General features: G+C 40.5%; 1 protein-coding gene across 2 annotated transcripts in view; it reads right to left on the reverse strand.

The window, feature by feature from the left end:
- ppp2r3a (protein phosphatase 2, regulatory subunit B'', alpha) overlaps nt 1–19,786 on the reverse strand; it is a 67,009-nt gene that overhangs the window by 14,980 nt on the left and 32,243 nt on the right. For both annotated transcript variants that reach the window (XM_028000024.1, XM_028000025.1), the window contains exon 2: nt 11,278–14,831. In XM_028000024.1, the coding sequence (XP_027855825.1) occupies nt 11,278–14,037 (2,760 nt within the window). In that variant the 5' untranslated portion in view covers nt 14,038–14,831. The remainder of the gene's footprint in view (nt 1–11,277; nt 14,832–19,786) is intronic.

A 19,786-nucleotide genomic window follows, 5' to 3' on the forward strand; every position in this document is an offset into this window, starting at 1 on the left:
TGGATTCTTTCATGCATGTTTGAGAAATCTGCCGTGGCAACCATTCAGTTGAGCAAAATGCCTGGGGGTACCAAGCGGCATCTTCAAGGAGTTTCGTGGCTTACGAATTTCTGCCTCACAAAGCACTCTTCCCCCGTAACACTCCTACTCAGATCCTTCAGACTAGCCCACATCAATTAGCAAACACCTGCTGGATCTTCACAACAGGTGAGCTCGTTATACAAACTGCTTTTTAGTGCAACGCTGGTAAAAACGTTGAAGTATTAATTGTGATTTTTTTTATTGTACTTTGCTGATACTGAGGTACTAAAGCAAATGCTTCCCCCTGTGCAAACCTGGGGACGGGGAGATAAGCAGAGGAAAAGATAACTGAAGAAATAATGGAAGATTACTGGAGGAAAGACGGAAAGCAATGTGTGTTTTGAGTGCTAAATTTCCCAATCCTGTCCTATGCTCGCCACTCGGACCCAATCCAATCCCACTACAACAGAAATAAATGAGACACTAGCCTTCACGGCATTGATCATATAAGTACTGAACAGGAAATATTGAGGGGTCAGCTGTCCAGCAACAACTGTCACCTAACTGTGGAATACACACTTGAGATGCACACATGTCGTCCTCAAGGACTTAATTAGTCCACACAAATTGTTCTGCGTGGGTTTGTGTGAGCATCCATGTATGTCTTGATGGATTCACTTAACTGGAACTGTTTATTCTCGTCTTTAAGAGCAGCTAAATAGTGTGAACATGACAGCTTCCTTAACACACACACCCCCAAAACCCCCACACACACCCACGCACACCCCCGCATTCACTCTATGAAACTGGCTGTCTACTGTGTGTATATTTATCTGGGTGAGGTTAGCGACTGATTTCATATTTATTTCTGCTTCAGGCACTAGGCAGAGTTTACTCACACATGCATTCATTAACGGATGCTGGGCCGACAATGTCATGTACAAAATATTAGGAGGAGAAGATGATGGATGTAATGGGAAGACTTTAGTCATTAGATATAAAGCCAAGTTTAAAATATTAGAGGGACAAGAGGAAACCCGAAAAATTACGGGTCATGATAGTTTGGTTGCCTTTATTCAATCCTTTTGAATTTAAGTTGAACTCAAGAGTTGACACTTGAGCACAAACTTAGCTAAAAAGTCTGGTGTAAGTGAGCCAGCCAAATTCAAAATTATGTCAAACGTGGACTGCAAAATTTTTCTGAAACAGCATCAAAAATAGATGCTGAGCAAGACAGCAAATTTACGACCAGTGTCATGGAGTGAACATCACGTTTAGGTCATTGAGCTCAAACCATCAACACATTGATGAAGTCCAAGAAAGTCTGTCTTTTTGTCAAGTTTACCTACGATACGTCACATAGACTGAAGCAAGAACATGATGGAAGTTTTTGTCCTGAAGAGAGTAAATCAGACTTTCAATCAATTATTTCTATAGCACTTTCCACAAACGCAATGTTGGTGAGCAAAGTGCTTCACAAAATAAAGAGAACATGAGAGCAGGTCAAAAGGAAGAAAGACCAGATAAAACCAGAAGTTTCACACCATGTTTGTTTGTCAAAAGTCTGTCAAAATTAAAAAAAACTCTTGAGCTTTGATTTAAAGAGGCCAAATTATTTTATAGGAGAACTAGTGGAAAGAAGAAGGTGCGACTGCAGAAAAGGCACAATCACCCCCGCATTTGTGCTTTGTCTGAGGAACAGTCAGTAAGAGACTTTGCCACAAACAAAACCTAAAAACATTGTAGCAGTTCAGAAACAGGTTCTTTGGTTTCCAGACAGCAAGATTTCCCATTGCACTACAAGAAAATGGGACATCACACTGTGGAAAAGAAGTTTTTTCCCCTCAAGATCTTTCAACTGAACTTGGAAAAGATGTTCATTCAAAAGGGAATCTTAAATGGATTCTTGTATAAGTCTTGCAGGATGAGGAGTATTCACAATTGGGAAATGGGCCAATTATCTTCATTCATTGAATACAGACTGAAGCAGTCTTAGTAAGAAAAGGTGGAAAGGAACTCGCCTAACTAATTATTCTTAAATGTTGACTCAAATGGGCATAAAGGTTGACATTATCTCCAGTGTTGTTTTCTCTGTGCGTCCGTTTCCAATGATACTTTAAAATCTTGCCAAGACAGCTTTGTTCTGTGTGGCTCACTCACCAGAGAGGATACTTCTCAAGAACATTTCATCATTCCTCTGGCCTCTGTTGTCTTCTGTCATATTATCAATAAACACAATGACCCTGGTCCAATGAAAATCATCATGACCTCCCACTCACATTGCCTCCATGTGTTTTAAAGACAATATGGCGCAGTTTCAGTGCCAAAATTAAGACTGTTGCACATCCAACGGTGGCTACTTTTTTGTCGCAGAAGGCTATATCCATTCTGAAGCTGCATACTGATCTGATTGATGATAGGCTGGCATTTGTAACAAAGCTACTAAAAACTGACATGAAGAGGCGAATATTTATGTAATCACTTATTTTATGTTAAATAATTGTAATTTTATAGGAATCAGTTTTTGCTTTGACATTCAAGGGCTTATTTATAACTTTGTTGGTCAAAAAAAGCCACATTTTGTACATTAGGATGGATTCTTAAAAGCATTTAAAAAGGTTAAACCATCCAAGGGACTGAATACTCTTTATAGGCACTCTAAGCTGTCTTAATGAAGAGATCATATTGAGACAAAAAAACTTTTATCCAAATCCGATACTAGTACACGGGGTGCTCCCCAATCAGGGGAGGACCAAAATGTAGCAATTAGTTCTAACATTTATGTTTTGCCTGGAGGATGAAAGAAACATTAAGAAGATTTACAGACTATAAATATGTCCCACCGCAGGGATTGATCTTGCTTGCTTGGATCAAAAATGAAGGAGGGAAAGCACAAGTTTTCTCAGTAATTGTGAGGATTTGCTCCGCTGTATATGAGTATACTACAAAAATAAAAAGTGCCCGGTTATTTCTGAATCCAACTGAGATTATTTCTTGGAGTTGTAAATTAGGTAAAATAAAATTAAGTTGGTAAAAAGTAAAAAATGTTATGTTTTCATTATATAAGTATAGCTCCACTTTCAATCTCGCTGGAGAGTGTGTATTGTTTTGAATGCCAGCCATATGCTTTTTTTATGGGATGTTATTTTTGAAGACCAAGAGCAAAATTACCTCTTCTAAGTTTAAACCTAAACCTGATATGATGGGAAGCAGGTTACTATCCCATGTCTTTCCCATGTGATTGTACAGCGACTCGCTTTGGACCAACACTGCCAAATGTCATCACCATGGTGATAACCCTTTCCCTGGATAGAGATGTGGGAGGAATGCTCTCAGGGCTCCCATGCCAAGAATGGGAAACACAGTTCACTTCGCTGCTCTAATGTTCTTTATTTCCAGTCTCGCTTCCTCTTGACAAGGAGCTGCAAGCACTCCCACAGCCCAGTTACCTTGGGAACCGCCCTCCCCTCCTCAAAGTCTGAAAGATTGAATCAGGTTCAAATGCCGCTTCCGTGATAGATGAAGTGAATCAGTGCTATTCACGGTCTAGTTCACTTCCGAATTTGAGGAAGACAACATGGGAGTAGTTAAAAACACAGCTGCTTCTCTCTGAGTGGAAGCAGAGGCTGTTCTGGCATAATAAGATTACCTCCTCAAACACCAAAACAGACCATGATGCAGGTTTTATCCCATACCAACGTACTCCACAGTTGCTGGAAATACGTGAGCCTGAAAGGTGGAATCAAAACATTCACCAAGAAGCTCCATCATCAACTACAGCCGCACATTTGTAAAAAGAAAAAAACATTAGGCCTCGCAGAAGTATGCATGCCCCTTAATTCTTCCCACATACAAAATGTGTAGACACATTTGGCTTTTTTTCCTTACAGTGTACACTATTTAATCATCCACTACTGTTTGTGGACCTGAGATGTAAAATTTATGCTGACTAAGGGATTTTTTATGTTTCACATTACCTATTTACAGTGCATCTCAGGATTCAAAGCGACTAATCCTACATAAGGGGAACTGCTGGATTACATGCTCTAGAGTTGTTGCTACAGTGTAGTTTCACACAGCTACCAGCAGAGAAAAGCAGCACCTTGCTTTTTTATTGGAAAAAAAAGGCATCAATGATCCCACGTCACATTCAATGCCACAGCCTTTCAATGTTATATTTAGATCCATCAAATAGAACTGAAACATGTTTATAAACATTTGAAATAATGCTTAGGACATAAAAAGGCCATTAGCTTCCCTGCCCTCTTGTTTTTATATACAACAAACGATGTGATTTTCATTTTAAATCACATCAGGTCTTTTTGTTTCAACACTGAAAAGACATTCTGCACTGTTTTCATCCATGCATGTAAAATCTGATTTCAAATTCCGCAACACTCAAGTCGTCCTGCAGATGGTGGCAAAAGTCTCTTTTCATGTTGAAACCAAGAGTGAGCTTGCAGTTAGGCTTAAGTCACACTAGAGGGCAGCAGAACTCTGTTATTAGAATGGAATGGAACTGACGATGACGCCGAAGGTTCTGACCCCCTTTTGGCTTTATATTCTCATAGACTCACTTTTGTAAATTAGATACGACTTGTATTTGCATCAACATAGCAACAGCATGCAGAACTGCCACTGATAACTTATGTTAAAAGCAAAAGAGATGTTGATTAAGGTTGAAACTTGGTATTCTTATATTTTATTCACATTAAGTTATATTAGAGGTTGCCAAGCTAAGACATGTTTTCCAAGCATAAATCCTGGTATGGATGCTGGTGAGAGCATCTCATCAGCGAGGACGAACACCCCTGGCTTAGTTTGGGTGGAGCAGAGCTAGGTTCAAAGAGAGATGGATAAATACGTAGGCTGGAAGTTGATGGGTGGAGGAGTGGGTAACACCCAAGCCTTTACAGAGCCATGATGTTCTGGATCACTGGCAAGCTCCTTTACAAGGAAACAAAGATCCCTGAGCACACACAAGCCCATACACACCCATCCCCAACACAGTGGTGCTGATTTAAATCTAAAAAAAACCCAAACAAACAAAAAAAACATTCAGCCTGCGTCTGATCTCCCATGGTGCCGTGATTCTGCAGGGGGGAATCCCAGTCAGCCAATCGCATTGCACAACTTATATTCTGGGATGAGGGAGTCCTTCCTCCTATCTTCTGCTCATAAACATGTTGTGGTGGTTTCCACAGCAACCCGGGGGAAGCTGAGGGTGTTACGCAGTTGTGACTCCCTCTGCTGACTTTTCAGATGAAAAACTCTACATGCACAAAAAAGTTGGGGTTGCACGTAGAGTCCGCACACTCACTCATACTTGAGAGACGCGCCTCACACTAGGAACAGTTGGATGACATCCAAGCATTCACTGTGAGTGAATTACGGGGTAGCCTCAATGAGCGTGTGCACATAACAATAAATCAGAAAAACATGGAGGTAACTAAACCATTCCTAAGCAGAGCCTTGCAAAAGTATCAATGCTGCTTGAATTTTCTTTTACTATGGTGACCACAAATTTTTGTGTATTTTTTAGCTAAAATGTTAGTCTGTATATGTCTGTTGCTGGGGTAGACATAACCTATAAGACTTGCAGCTGTATTTGCAAAAAATAAACTCAATAATTCTACAGTGTATTGACTTGCTTTTTAGATTTTTATTTGTAAATCCTTTCAAAAACCACGTTCATTCCTTCTCACAAATATGCACTACTTGTGTAACATCAAATACTATGAAATACACACAATGGGTTAGGATGCGTTTTGCAAGCCCCTATGTGAGTGTGATCACTTGGATGTGTGTATTGTGGTGAATGTCCCATTGTTCAGGCTGACCATGGAGTCTATTGGAACCATTCTTACTTACAACAATCCAAGCCTCCCTGGCTGAAAGTATACTGAGTGTGTAACTAAAAGTGCACGCATTCATCCATGTACTTGCACCTAGGTCAAAACGAGCAACTTTCCACGCTTGGCCAAAGTTCCTGCTCTGACCTTATTTCCTGTGGAGGCGGCCAAGGAATGATGTCACCCTCCGCAGACCCAAAGTCAACAACTGCACAATGCAGGGCCCACCGGCATGACTCGTTTCCCCCCAGGTGCTGCAATTTGAGTTACTCCATCTTTCTGTCGTCCTTTTCTAATATTAACCCATGATTTTTTTTTTCCATTTCTTAGCCAGGAACTAAAATAAAAATATTTTATTTCTCCTTGTGTCACAAACATTTATTCTTCTGCCTCTTTTGTCCTCTTACTACTTCTTCCTCCTTGTTGCTCCTTTTATTATTTGTTTAACTGTCTATACCAAAACATTTCATACTTTTTTTCCCCAAACGGTTAATTGCTCTCTTGTCCTGACTAAAAATGTGGGCAGTAAAATTTTAACGCATGAATATACTACTGGTTAAATCCTAATGTAGCTTTAGCTGCATGTTTACTCTCATCCAGTCAGAGCCCCTGTGTACGGTCATTTTTTTTATGCTCATGATTTTAAAGTAAAAAGAGTGGATCAACCTTCAGATAAAGTACTGAAGGGAGGTATTTGCTGCTAAGCAAATGCAAAACAAAAAGAAGTTCATGGGGTTGGAAAATCTGAAAGAAATAATAATGAAAATAAGAATGTATTTTTATGTTCATGGAAGGACCAGGCAGGCTAGAATGGTTATGAAAAATAGTTGCAGTCTGCCTAAATAATTGCAAATAGCAATTTCGTGATACCTGTAAGAGCTCTGCTGGTTCTGATGGCGCTGTTATAGTGAAACAATTATTTAGCTTGCAATAATTGTGCTTTCAGCGAAGTGAATATTGTTTGACCATATAAAAACAAACAGCTAAGGGCAAACCTTTAATTTAAGCTTACTATTGCCTGGGTAGCCGTTTCTCTTTTATCCTTATAGTTTTAGAACTAAATGCAATGCATTTTTCAGAGAAGGTCATTCTAAATGTTTTCATACTCTATTATCTTGCTTAGTGCGCTTACATGTTTACCACTTTCCGCACATTCAGAAAGAACGGTTAGCCAACTAGTGCTATTTTGGAACAGCAAGCACGTCCCAAACAGTTGGCATAACCACTCGAACCACCAGAGAGTTAATAAAGCCATCAGACTGGCAGCTCTCGATGCCGCCAGGGGCCTAAGTGTGTCTGTAAATTATGTCACCGTTCGGAGAGCAGAAACAAAAACATGTCAGACTTCAGCCTCTTATTTTTGGAAGAGAAAGAGGCTGCTGACATGATGAACCTCGACTCGTGGCGTTACTGCAGCCATGTCTCTATGCTCTAGATGCGGTCTTGCCTTCGAGTGAGATCGGCTGGCATCCTTGTCGTCATGAAGATTAACGGGTATGTTCTGACTGGATGCAAAAAACTAAAACTAAAGCCCTGCAGTAGGTATGTGCCATTAAGAGATTCTCAGATAACCAAAAGCAAAAGAATATCCTGGAACGTAACAATTATAATTGATGCTATTATATCGCATTTCGACTATGGCAGTTGTAATAAAGTTATCCATCAAATTCATTTGTTTTATTTTAGTTTTGACAAATGCACCTATGAAAAAAGAAATAATAAATTACCATTAAATTAATACTTGTTCTAGTACTAATGCAGAATATCACTCCGTTTCACCATTTTGCTCTTCAGGGTAAGACAAGTACACTGTAGCAAGCTAATATTAGCTGGTTCGTTAGTCAGGCTGTCTGCTCGGGAAGAACCCGCAGGCATGCTGCTAACAACTTGCCAACTGTCATGTTATGTTAATAATATAAGACTGATGTTTGCACTCTTTAATTTTCATGTTATTCACAATTACATACATTTCTAAACAATAAAACGTGTAGAGTTTTTTTGTTGTTTTTGAAGGCTTCTTTCAGTCAGCTGACAGTCAATATGTAGCAACAGGTGGAGGAAGGTCATGATGGATTACTCTAGTTCAAGACTCAAACTTTTTTTCATCAACAGTATCCAGATTCCCTAAAACACATTGGGAGTTCAAATATTGTATTATATTAAACACAGATATTAAACAATTGTCTATTAACCTTTTAAGATTTAATGTAACTTTCCAATACTGTTTTGAATTTCTTTAACCTATTATTTTAAATTGATCAAATATACTACTACTCAAAAGTAAATGTACATTTATCTACATAAGAAAAAAGATAGAGATCAACACTTGTCAATTCAGAATTACTGAATAAATCAAAACAGTTTTATGTTGTCTTTGTAATGACATGGGGTAACATCTAATCCATGTCTTCAAATGTGTTGCTAGAATAAGGAGAAGAATGCTACAGTTCAAGTCGATGCACTGTATGAAGTTTGGGATGTTTTCTTCTTCCCACTCTAAGATTGAAGAGTATGACGATTTGTAAAATTGTCAGCAAATCTGAACCAAATCTAAAAGTGTTGTTGTCAAGTACAAATAATAAAGATGTTTCAAGAAACTCTATAGATGACAGCATAATGAGTGAGGGACCGCTTGTTTTGGAGGCAAGGTAATCTTCTTTTGTTATGAAATGATCTGGAGTCATTTCATAGTGTTCAGCTTCAAAAACATCCATGTAGTCAAGAACATAAAAATGCTGCTAAAATGAATAGATTGTTGTAAAACAAATTAACAACCCACAGTTCACAAATTAACAAGTGTGTTTATTAAAATATTGTTGTTGCAATTAACGTCAATAAATTCTGCGACAAAATTCCGTATCGCCTAGAATGCACAAAAAAATATGAGCATCCAGAGCATCAGCTGTCAGTGCAACTAGCTCATGTATTTGCTTTTACTTCCCATCAAATGAGATACAAAGTTTTATTTATGAGACTCAAGACTCAGATGAAGAGTCTAAGTCAAGTCTGAAGTCTTTATTTTTGAGACTTAAATGAGTCTCTAGTCCAAATCTGAAACTCGAGTGGCTTGATCATTGCTGAGCAATATTAGCATAATTTCCAGAGTGCCTGTCTTGGTGTTGCGTGTCTAGGAGCTATTCTCAAACTCAGATGTGACATACAGTAGCAATGGATCATCTTACTGATGAGACAACACACACACACATCCCAACAGACATGTTTTCGTAGGACACCAGTCTTCGTCAACTGAGACTCATTCATCTGTAAGTCTTTTTCTTGCATATGCACTTGCATTTAAACAAACATACCTCCTTATACAGCTGAAAAATTCATAATAAACTTGTGTTGACTTACACATCGTCCCACACACCACACGCAGGTCCATTTACACTGTGGCGACAGTAAGTCTGTTAGCGGGATGCCATAGTACAGAGGGGTGGACAGATTTAGGTCTGCCTAGCACCTAGTTCAGCCGGGGGCTGGTGGTAGGATAGGGAGGGGATGTAGGGTAACAACACCGTTAACACTCAACGTGCCAACAGCCCCAACCTCCCTCCACCAACTCCAGCCGGGCTCCAATCGCCACGTCTCATTAGGTTTCTCTGCCCTGCACACAGCAACAACTGTTATTCAACTCTCCCAAAATACCAGAGCGACCAATCACAGGGCAGCGAGAGAACTTGCGGTGAACATAGACTTATTGCCTCACTGCAGGTAAAAGGAGGACACTAAGGAGATCAACGCAACCTGCAAGCTATTAAAAAGAAATATGAGAAAGCATGAAGCATTGGAGGCAGAGAAGCAGAAAGAAAACAAAAAGTGAAGAGGAAGCAAAATCAACTGGGAAGACCTGACGATGAAGGCCGAAAGAGATTGTGTAATGATGTGTTTGTTTGGTGTTTTGTCAGTTCTGCTCCAACAAGGCCCGGTACCATGGTAACCTCATATGTAGGTGCCCTACATATCAGCAGGGCATAGGGTTACAGAGCTCGGCATATAAACACATTCAAACATCAGTGGGAGCCTTTTTAGGAGGACTAATGGGAGAGGATTAAAAAATTAAAAGAAGAAAGAAAAGTGACAATAGAAATGATTTGAAGGAGTGTGGGAATGTGAGCATGTCTGTCGCACATAATTCTTTAAATCCATAATGTGCTGTTAAATATCCACATCACAGACAGGTGGAGGCAACCCTTCTTTCTGAGATTATACACTGCAATGTTGGTACCCACTGTGGATGCACATGCACACACACACACACACATGTAAATAACATGCTCCAGTACTCTCCTTCACAGGCCTAAATTACTTTTAAATATTCCCCAGTGAGGAAAGCAAAGCACACACACAGCCTCCACACACACACACCCACACACACACACACACACATAGATAGAACAAAACACATACAGGAAAAGTCAACAGAGAAAGAGCGTCTCCTAAAACAATGAGCTGTTCTGTTCCACGATTCGGAGCTTCAGCCTTTATTATTCAAGCACAGACTCTGAAACCGAATCATCACACTCATCACACTTAATTACACTCTTCATTCAGCCCCGTCACTCAGAGAAGCTACATCCCTAACATTTTATAAGGCAGTTGTTTATGGGGGAATTTTTCTGCCATGATCCAAGAGCACCTATTTTCAGTCTGAAAGCAGGATTTCATATCTTTTGTTCTCAAAACTTTTAGTACTTTTGCTTACATTTTTATTTTGAAAGCAGGACTTCACATCTTTCTTCTCAAAACTTGTAATAATTGTACTCAAAGCTTCTCCTCGCGCTCAGACTTGGTCTCTGTTCGACTCTGCTCGCTTACGAAACATAGAACTACCTTTTGGCACAGTCGACTGACAACCTCCCAGCCAATAGAATGAAGGTGTTGTACTGGGTGCGTTTGTTTCCTTCTGGTGGGAGTGCCTGTGTGGCTACTATCTATTGTAGCAACCTGCGCTACCCATTGGATGCAGGGAGAAACATCGACGTCAGCTTTCTGCTCCGTAGTACACTAAACATCCGCTAGTAGTGTGCTACTGATCTTAGGTAGAATTTTGTTCACCCAGCCAAAGACAACATACTTGAGTTCACAGGGAGTCCTTCCCTGCCCCAGATGTCCTTCAAAGCCTTCAAAGTGGCACCCAGCTATAGATCAGCATTATCAGTGTTTAACTAATTGCAAAGACCTGCAGTGATGTTGTCTTCCTGACAATGTGCACCACCATATGAGTGATAAAACATCTTGAGAATGTTGGATATAATGGGCATATTGTAAATAAATCTATAAGATTTATTGGGCTTCAAAGGGTTGTAATATAGTTGCTTGACTATACATCTTCATAAAGCAGTGAATGTAAGTATCTTTGGTTAATTCGTTGACAGTGCATTTGTGACTGTGGATTACTTACCCTGATGACCTCTAGAGTCTGCTGGATGAGAAGGGTAGAACCAGTGTTTTTCGAAGCCAAGGGTTCACCATCAGCAATGACGGCATCTTCTGTGGCTGATATGGCAACAGAAGATGGTTCTTCTACAGAGACTGCAGGTGCAGGTTCATCTTCAAGGGTGCAATCCTGAAGGTTTCCAGCTGTATAAGCTCCAGAAGCAGGAGGGGATTCTGAATGAACCTCGACCGTAGAAGTATCAGTAGTTTCATCTGGCACTGACTTAGACAAATTTTCTGGATCAGCATCTGATGTAGTTCTAGGTTCAGATTCAACTGCAGCATTGCACTCCGCTTCAGATGCTGCACTTGTAAAAGCTAATGCAGATAAAACTTTGGGTGCATTTTCCTGAGTGTGGTTTGAAGCCACAGGTTGGACTATAGCTGTGTGCATGGAGGGAGCAGTGGGGACTACCGGTGGGGTTGTGTTGTCTGGTGTTTCGGCCCTACCAGCAGTGACAAGTGTATCTTGCAGGAGCCTCATCACCTCCTTCTCCTTTCCAACTTTTCTCTCGGCACTACCTGAACTCCCTGCCCCAGAGTCAACAAGTTCCTGGGCAAAACTTTCAATGCTCTCAAGAATTCTCAACAACAGTGCCCCATCCTCTTCATCTCCTGTGCCAGGTTCACTGTTCTCTCCCTGAGGAGGAGTGGGGCTCTGGGTCACCCTGGAGTTAACACCATTCATGCCCAGGTGGCTGGCTGGTTTTTGAACCTGGTATTGAACCATTCTGGCTTGAGTAAGAGACTCATTGGAGATAATCGCTTGTGCTACTCCTCTCTTCCTGGTCTTAGCAGGAAGTGGAGGCTCTGTGGTTCTAGGATGGCTCATACTCTGAGAGAGATTCTCCAAGTCCATCAGTAGCTTATCAATGTCATCATTTCTGTGTGAAGTAGCTTTGGGTGTTGAGACTGTTAAAGAGGTGGAGGAAGGCCAAGTGGGAATGTAGCCGGAGCTTCCTGGCAAATGATGTGAAGAGTTATTAGCTGTGTTAGATTGGGATAAGTGCAGTTGTTGCCCCATGATAGTTCCATTTTTGTTCTGGGTATTGTTAATCCCTCTGGTTGGCATGTGTGTCAGCTGTGAGATATGATCTGCAGTCTTTCCGATTTCTGCCTCCTCTTCCTCGATGTATAGCGCTTCCATGGGTGATGTCGGGGGAGTGTGTGTGAATGATGATGTAGGAGAGTTTCGAAGAGGGGAGGGTGAGTGTGTTGGAGAAGAACTAGAAGGCGAACATGTCACAGGTGGAGGAGACAGAGTGTGCCGGGTGGTCAAAGAAGCATGTGTGGACTGTAGTCCATTAGTAAGTGAGGTACCCTTTGGCGAAACTGAACTCTGGACTGATTTGGTATGGATGGAATCTGATTTTAATAATGTGGATGAAGGAGAGGCTGATGAAGGAGCAGAAGATGTTGAGTGTAAAAATTTCTTGGAGATGGGAGGTGACTGCACAACGTCTTCATAGCGGGGAGGTTGTTCATTGCCAAAGATTGGAGAAAAGGGTCCCTGTTGGATAGAGTGAATTGTGTTGATCAATTCAGCGAGGTCACTGTGCCCGCTTCCAGGTGTGCCTTGACCACCCTGCCCCGTGCCTCCCAAACTTCCAACCCCTTCCAACTCTAAAGGAAGTCTCTTGAGATAGGAGCTGAGTCGGGTCATCACAGCCCGATAAACACTGTCAGGATTTGTTCCTCCATCCTCTGGCCCTCCACCTGCCTTGCGCCTGATGCATTGTTTGATGATGTCAGTGCATTTCTTTAGGTCTTCAGAACATTTAAGCAGGATGTCAAGGCAGGCACGGATGTCCTCACCACCTGCCCCCCCACTGCCAGCTTCTGCCCTTGTCTTCTCTAGCAGTCGGGCAATTAGGTTCTCCTCTCCAAGGGTGGTGCGGTACAGTGATGCCACGGTATTTAGACTCTGGTCCAGTGATCCAATACTTGAAAGGCTGCTTGTTGAGCCATTCCCCACTTTCGTGGTGGCTGACAGAGAACCAGAGCTCCCCTTTAACTTTGTTTCTTCTGCCCCATTTCCTTTCCCTAGCATAAATGGTGGCACATTTTCATCATTAGAAGTAATTATGCCATTTGTCATACTATTAGTTATTGTGCTTGTTGTAAGACTGGAGCTGAAGTGGCCATAGATGATCTCCAGGTCAGTTGAGCGACGACTAAAAGAGTCAGGGCGTACTTTACGTCCTTTGCGGAGAGTAACATGACTAGAGGAGGACAGGCGGAGCTTGTCAAAAGAAAATTCTTTGAGCTTGCCGCTGGCCAGGTTAATGGCCTCTTCAGTAATGTCCTTCAAGCTGCCAGAGCAGCTCAGGTTGCCAGTAGATCCTGTGCCACTCGAGGTCTTTTTACCCCGCCATGTGGGGCTGTCTTCCCCTAAAGACAAATTGCCACTGCTGCCCGCCCTCTCCAGACCACCATTATGAATAGTATCCATGGAAATACAAAGTTTATTATGGTTAGGAAGGTGGGGAGAGATCATGTTACGGGGTTGTATGGGCGAGCTGTTGAAGTCATTGAATGTGGCATCAGGGGCAACAAGAAACTCAGAGCACGTGCCACGGTGTGCAATGGTACAGTCTAAACCTTGGGACAGCGCCCCGCATGGCCCTGCACAGTAGTGCACAGCTTGGGAGTGAGCACGTCGGTCCACCACCACACTGTTGTAGCAGCTCACACTGCTTACAACGACACGATAGGCTGCTGCCATGGTGACCAATTTTTTTTCAAGACATAAGATGGTCAAAGGTAATAAATTTACAACAAACAAGAGATGTGTAACAAAGTTTCATAAGAGATCCGCTTGTTAATAATTTTCACTTTTAAAAAGTAACACATACAGATTCAATGGCTGAATCATCATGTCGAAATAATGCGTCTTTGATCTGATTCATGTCATTGTCAACAGACATATAATACTAACACAGAATATGAATAATTAATACCAGAAAAGGAAGACATATCAAAAGTTTCAGAGTTAAAATATGTTCATGATTTCAAAGCTGCTGGTTTCAAAGGCAGCTGCTGTTTTTTTTTTTTTTGGGGAAGGGCAAAGACTTCCTTGTCTGAGATCCTTCGGTCTCTTAATAACAGCTGTAAGGTCCCGCCTCTCTCAACAGGCACATTCTCCTTTTGGTCTCCAGCAGCAGCTCATTAGCCACTAATAAGGAGGGTGACAAGAGAACATCCAGCAGGGTTATCACAAATACCTCCACAGAACAGCCCCAGGGGTCTCATTCAAGGCCAGGAAGGCTTTACGCTGCTCTGGCCCGTACCCATGTACAGGGAAATGGCATGTAGAGAAAGAGAGAGAGAGATCCCATTTTCCTTGCAAGACTGAAGAAAACTTGCTGACTCCAACACAGCTGAAAAATAGCAGGGGACTAGCCAGAGACTCCGTCTTCTCTCTACGACGGGGCGCCTTAAGATCCCTCACTCTTGTACGCTCTTTCAAGGCCTCATGCTGTCAGCCATGTGTTCGAACGTCTGACTGCAGGACACCACCTGTGAGACAGCAAAGGATAGCAGGGAGAGAAGATGAGAAAGAAGGAAAGTGAAAGCAGGAGGAAAAAAATGTGTCATTCAGAGAGATACCAAAAGGTTCAAAGTAAGCATATTTGAGTGTCTCTGTGTATCATCAACACAAACCATCATCAAATATGATATATTACTCACAATGTATATTTTTATGTCTGATTTGATAATGTCGCTGGTCAGGTGCAAGATTCAGGACAGATGTACATCACAATAGAACAGTTTTAAATCTGTGCATAAATTGTCAGAGCCACAGCGACAAGGCAGGATTACTGGTCAGTGAATTTGCATTTTGAGCAAGTCAGATGAATTTACATTATATTATTTATAGCACTTTGTTTGCTTGTTTGCGAGCCAGAATCCCTTTGTGCACAACATTTTTATACACAGCAAACCCTTCAATGTGTGCGTCATAAACACTATTAAAAACATTGAAATGTTTACCTAGTTATTTACTGCATATTGTATCATTTTCACATAATTCACCATAATTATTGCATATCATAAGCTTTTCTAATGTGTTTTTTAAAGGTTCTTTGGCAAATCTCTGAGGCCTTCTTAGAACAGATGTATTTACTCTGAGATTAAGTTAAGGTGGAGGTTATATGCTAGGGTGTCAGAGTCAAGGTGACTGATTTTAATTTGTAGATCTTTCTTTTCGTTTACTCTACAATTATACACTACTTTGCATTTGTTTATTGTACAAAATGCAATTAAAATAAACAAAGGCTTTATTGTTATAACATCACAAAATATGAAAAAGTTAATAATGTACAAATATATACTTTATATACTATATATACTAATATAAGTATATAATATATATATATACTTTTTTCCCCCCCAACAGCAGTTCTCCACCAAATGTAACATAGCAAGACATATTTCCAAATTTAGGCATACCCATTGTGGAAAAACTGACATGACGGCACCAGTCGAAAGAAGTGAAACATTATGTAAATACCTGCATCATGCCAAAAAAACAAACTAACTGAGCTTGACATGAAGCACTCTGCACTGTAAATCTGCAAGCTCCGTGACTTCCTTCAGACCTTATAGCACAGTTAAATGATCATGTGGTAATTTTAAATCAGAGTCGAAGTAAATATTTAAGTAAAATAAAGAATTGGTCGCTCAGTTTTCAATAGTCAGGTTTCTCTCTTGAGATAACTACTCCAACTTGGGGTAAAGCAGTCATGCTTTATTTTTGTCTGACAAAAGGATTAAAACTTCACACTAATAAAAGTGAACCACTACAGGCCAGACATGCTGGGAGACCTCCCATGATGCACTGTGACTAAGTCCACTGCTGTTTTGGTGATTTATCCGCTCTGTCTTCTGTCTGCTTTTACTTCTACGCAGGTATCACTCTCTAAGCAAAACTTCCCCCCACATTATTCTGTGTTTCTTTGCTTCTGCTGAGTTGTTCACTCCTTCCTGTCCAGGAGCAGAACAAGTATCTCACAGGAATGCTGCATTATTTACACATTAGCAATAATACTTGGCATTTACAAGTTTGTTGGCAAAGATTTGGGAAGAAGGACTTTGAGAATTACTATATATAATATAGGTATGGCCACGGTTATTGGAAGCTAAAGAGCATCTGTTTTGGAACAATCAAGACATTAAGGACATGGTCACCAAGACAAAATGTTAAAAAAAACGACTTGTAGTTAAAAAGAAATACTATAGTCTGCAGAAGATCGCCTGCACCTAAAAAATAGCAACGGGGTTTGTGTAGAAGACAAGATCCCTCATCTCCCTTTCATGCCTTTTCCTGTCTGTCCACACACACACACACACACACACACACACACACACACACACACACACAAGTGCAACAGCTTGAGGCTGTTGAATCAGACTCTTCAGCAGGAAACTGCACTTCCTGGCAAGCTGCACCTAAAATGTGGATGGTCAGAAATAGACTGTTGTAGGGTGGTAATCACACAGACGGGTCCGTGCAAACAGCTCCTCTCACACTCCTTCCGCCTCGCTGTGCACACTCTAAATATCTGTGTGTATGTCTTGGTAAATGACAGCTTCCCAAACTGATTCTGAGCATGTAAACAAACCACACTGGTGTTTATAACCCACAAAGACCTCTATGGGTACATGTCTGTCTGTGCTTACGCCCACCTATGGGTGTCGATGAATGCCTCACTGATGTGTATTACATTAAAAAAGCTCAAATCAGCAAGCATACAATGTGTCTTTAGTAGATTTAGTCACGTTAGCTGAAAATAAATGGTGGTATCAGCTTTCAGCTGAATGTCAACATCACAGAGCTTAGTATCTGACTAAAAAACATTGCTCATGCTAAATCCACATTGGACAACCCTTCTCATAACCATGGTAACAAACTTGCTTCAAGTTCAGAAACAGTAGGTGCCTAGTTTTAATGCTAAATGTGCAAATCATGTTAAAGAAGTCTGTTTTCTAAGTGAAACTAAATTACATTTACTGTCCACTTTATTAGTGACACTCAAAGAACTAGGGCAGTTTGGAGGGAAAAAGGGGATCCAACCCTGATGGTGTACTTAAAGTCACCTGTGAGTGTTTATAGTATTTAGCCATTGGCTGGTATCAAGGTGCACTAAGATTTTAAAATGTTATTGTTTTATAAATTGGAAAAAATTTCTTTCAAACTATTCCTGCAGTTTAAAACCTTTCCAATGGAACGCCAGAAAAGTGTCGTAGTGACCAAGATTTTCCTTCAGTTACATGGAGCACAGAGTAACAGAGTTTCCCCACTTTTGTCCTCTGATCAGCTGGATGAAAAAAATGTGATTTGTAATACGGTAGAAGATGAAGAAACACCACTGTTAATCCCTAATAAAACTACGGTTGGAAAGCTACAAGCTTGCTAGTCGACTATTTTCAATTAAAGCAATGACATAATTCATGCGTTTGATCTTTTAAAAATTTCTAACATTTTGCTAAACCTTTTGCTAAATCAATCCATTTCTAGTGCTATTTAGAGAATAATTCTTGTTATTGCATCTTACTTCCTCATTTCCTTTTCCTTCATCGAGCTTTAAAGTCGTTCTGCATGTGTGGAGGAAGGAAGTATTAAATCACCAAAAGCCATTTCAGTCACACCCTCTAATAGTGCCACACAAGTGTCTCTCTGTGTGTGTACAACAGCAAACATGAACAAAAAGAAGCGGTATATCTGAACTCCTTCACTAAATTGTGAATGCTATTTGCAGTGCACATGGACGTGAATTAGTATCTATTATAGCAAAGAGTGGAAAGGCCGTAGAGAATAAATAGGTCTATGTGAACGCGACCATAACAGAAACCACAGACATACCCTCAGGGAGCTGGAACAGGCCTGTGCAAGCACACTCTTTACATGCAGGTACACACGAACACACACACTCAGACAAGCAAAGCCATATAGATACTAAGAACTAGAACTATAAAAGAGAAAAAAATGCAATGTAGGTACTAAAGGGGTTGAAATTATTCATACGGGATCAAAAATACGCCACTGATTAAATGTCTCTAAGTGAGTTGCATCCTGATTATATGTTTTTGTAATCATCAACAATGGCTTGCCATTGTTTTTGGCAGGATATTTGCAAAAATTGGTAGATCTAGTTGAAATTAGTTGGTTTACTCAAAAAATAAATAAATTAATTAAATTAATTAATTAATTAATAATAATAATAATAGCCTCTTTTATCCATTCAAAAATCTGTTGTGATGTACATTTGGGGGTATTGAAGATGAAGATGTTAAGAATTTGTTGGGGTGTTTTTATTTGCTATTTTATTAACTTTGTGTAAGGCACCGATGAGAGCAAATACACCCAATAGCATGGTTTAAGGTTGATAAACAAAAAGCTGAAAGTGTTACCCATGACTCCTCTAAACATACCACATGTCATCTTTGCAAAATTTGCTTCGTCTGGTCATTAAACATAAAACCAGCTTTAAATTTCATATGAGCTTCAGGGTCTTGATTTTGGAGTTGATCATAACCTAAAACTGAGTTCTCTTGAAATTGTCATTTGTGATATCTACTTGTGCAGCATTGCAGTCGCCGAGGAGTTGGACTGCCTGGATGGTTCACAGAGAATGGCCCAAAAAAGGAGAAAATATTCAGAGAACCAGTTGTGCGGATACAAATGCCTTGTTGTTGTCAGAGGAGAATGGGGACGGTGGTTTGAGATGACAGAAAGGCAGCATTCGCTCTAATAACCACAGAACCTCTGAACAGGTTGAACCTGGAGGCAGGTGAACTATGACAGGAGCAGCAGACCACATTAGGTCAGCTAGCAACAGGAAACTGAGGCTATAATTCACACTGGATCACAAAAGTTGGACAGGTAAAACGGAAATATCTTCAATTGCAAACATCATTAGCAAAGATACACATTTCAGTAATAAAAATTCCAACCTCATTTTCCATCTCCATTGTCTTTCTCACACCCTTTGATCTTTACAAATGCAGTTCTGACCCAGTTCTCTGCTTCTTTCTGTAATTTCACCATGAATCATTTACTCAGACTACTACGAATTCTAAATACAGAGGCAAGTGCACTTCTTATCTTGGTCCTTCCATCAGCTTTCCATCAATCAAACACCCAACTGACATTTCCTGGCACCAAGAAAAAAAGGGGCAGACAGAGATGCGTCCTGGCAGCAGTGATGTATCCTTGTCAAGAATAGGTCAGGTTTCAGTTCTCCTTATTCTCCGTCAGCTGTAGAAAGACAAGTTGTACTAGAGGGCAGAGAGATAGACTGGGTAAGAATGAGGCCATCCATGCTCTTTACCATGCTTCACAATAACATAAAATAAGCAAACTGCAAATTTTAAATGTCAAGGCCATTTGTTTTTGTTAAGTAGGGGAGTTTAAAAAAAAAAAAAACTCCCCCACTTATTAAAACGCCATTGCCAGGTTCCACTAAAGATGA

This window comes from Xiphophorus couchianus, chromosome 19, assembly GCF_001444195.1.
Source record: "Xiphophorus couchianus chromosome 19, X_couchianus-1.0, whole genome shotgun sequence".
NCBI lineage: Eukaryota > Metazoa > Chordata > Actinopteri > Cyprinodontiformes > Poeciliidae > Xiphophorus > Xiphophorus couchianus.